Source organism: Propithecus coquereli, unplaced genomic scaffold, assembly GCF_000956105.1.
Source record: "Propithecus coquereli isolate 6110/MARCELLA unplaced genomic scaffold, Pcoq_1.0 Scaffold556, whole genome shotgun sequence".
Classification (NCBI taxonomy): Eukaryota; Metazoa; Chordata; class Mammalia; order Primates; family Indriidae; genus Propithecus; species Propithecus coquereli.
Genome location: NW_012151463.1, coordinates 169,138 through 170,379, shown reverse-complemented (window position 1 = coordinate 170,379; position 1,242 = coordinate 169,138). Strand labels below are relative to the sequence as shown.

General features: G+C 62.2%; 1 protein-coding gene across 1 annotated transcript in view; it reads left to right on the top strand.

The window, feature by feature from the left end:
• Nucleotides 1-1,242, top strand: part of ADGRD1 (adhesion G protein-coupled receptor D1) — a 99,445-nt gene that overhangs the window by 16,228 nt on the left and 81,975 nt on the right. Inside the window, exon 6 of the mRNA XM_012657647.1 lies at nt 144-223. Within this exon, the coding sequence (XP_012513101.1) occupies nt 144-223 (80 nt within the window). The remainder of the gene's footprint in view (nt 1-143; nt 224-1,242) is intronic.

The window sequence follows — 1,242 nt, the reverse complement described above, 5'->3', positions numbered from 1 at the left end:
CCCGCCTCGGCCTCCCAGAGAGCCAGGATTACAGGCGTGAGCCACCGCGCCCGGCCAATTATTGACTTTTTAAAATGTGCAGGTAGAAACCGTCGTGCCAGCCGGCACCGTGCTGAAATGTGGGGGTCTGGGTGATGTTTTAGGGTCTTATAAAACCGGGGTTTGGGGCCGAGGTGGCCCCTTTGATGGTGAGCGGCTGCAAGGTGTCCGGATGTTCCCCAGGGTAGGAGAGAGGCCCCCAGTCCCGCAGGCTCCAGCAGGTGCTCCTCGGGGAGGGCGGCAGGTGGCTGTCCTCAGTGCCGGCTCGGCACTCGGAGCCGCGGCTCACCCCTCCTCTCTCCTGAGCGGGGCCCTACCGAGTGGAAACCGCTCAGAAGCCTGGGGTTGGGACCTTCCCTTGACATCACCTACTCATTTTAGAACTAAGGAGTCCAAGGCCCCAATTCTGGAAAGCTCTTAACCAAAAACTGGGAGGACGTCCAACTTCCATGCCTGGGACGTGCTAGAAAGCTGGAGGTCGGACCGGCCAGGCCAGGTGGAGGGTCTTGTTGGTTGGGATGGACACGAGGTGTGGATCAGCTCAGCGCTGGCCCCTCTGTAGGCGGACGCGTGGCTGTCTCAGGCCGAGAGCTGCCTCTGGCTTGAACCACGTACGTTTGTGAGCGGCCGAGGATGGACTATCTCCCGCTCTCCCCCCGCAGAAGCCGCGAGCTCCGGGGCGAGTGTGTCCTCTACACGGAGTGGCAGGTGGGAAGGAAGGAGGGAGCCACGTGCACACCCTTGAGGGCCTGCGGGGACATCAGAGCCAGGAGGAGAAGCCTCGTCCCTTGCGACTGCCGAATGTCGGCTGAAGAGCTGTAGGCGGCAGAAAGAACTCACTGAGCTGAGACCTAAAGGGGCTTTCTTGGCTCATGGGACCGAGTGGCTTCAGGTCAGACGGGGCTCTGGTGACCTACTGCCCTGTAACAAACACTCCCTGAGCACAGTAATTTATAACACGGCTTGACATCATCCTCTTCCTGGTCCCGTGGGGGGACTGGGAGCAGCTGGCGGCCCTCAGGTGGGCTCTCGGGCAGTCACGGCCAGACATGGCGTCGGCGAAGGTCAGCTGGGCCAGGAGCCGTGGTGGCTTCTCAGCACACGTGTCCGGCCCTCCCTGCTCCCGGGTGCGGATTCTCTCTCCAGCACCCGTGCTCGGACTTCTTCGGCTCGGCTTAGACCCCCAGAGGCCGGAAGCAGAAG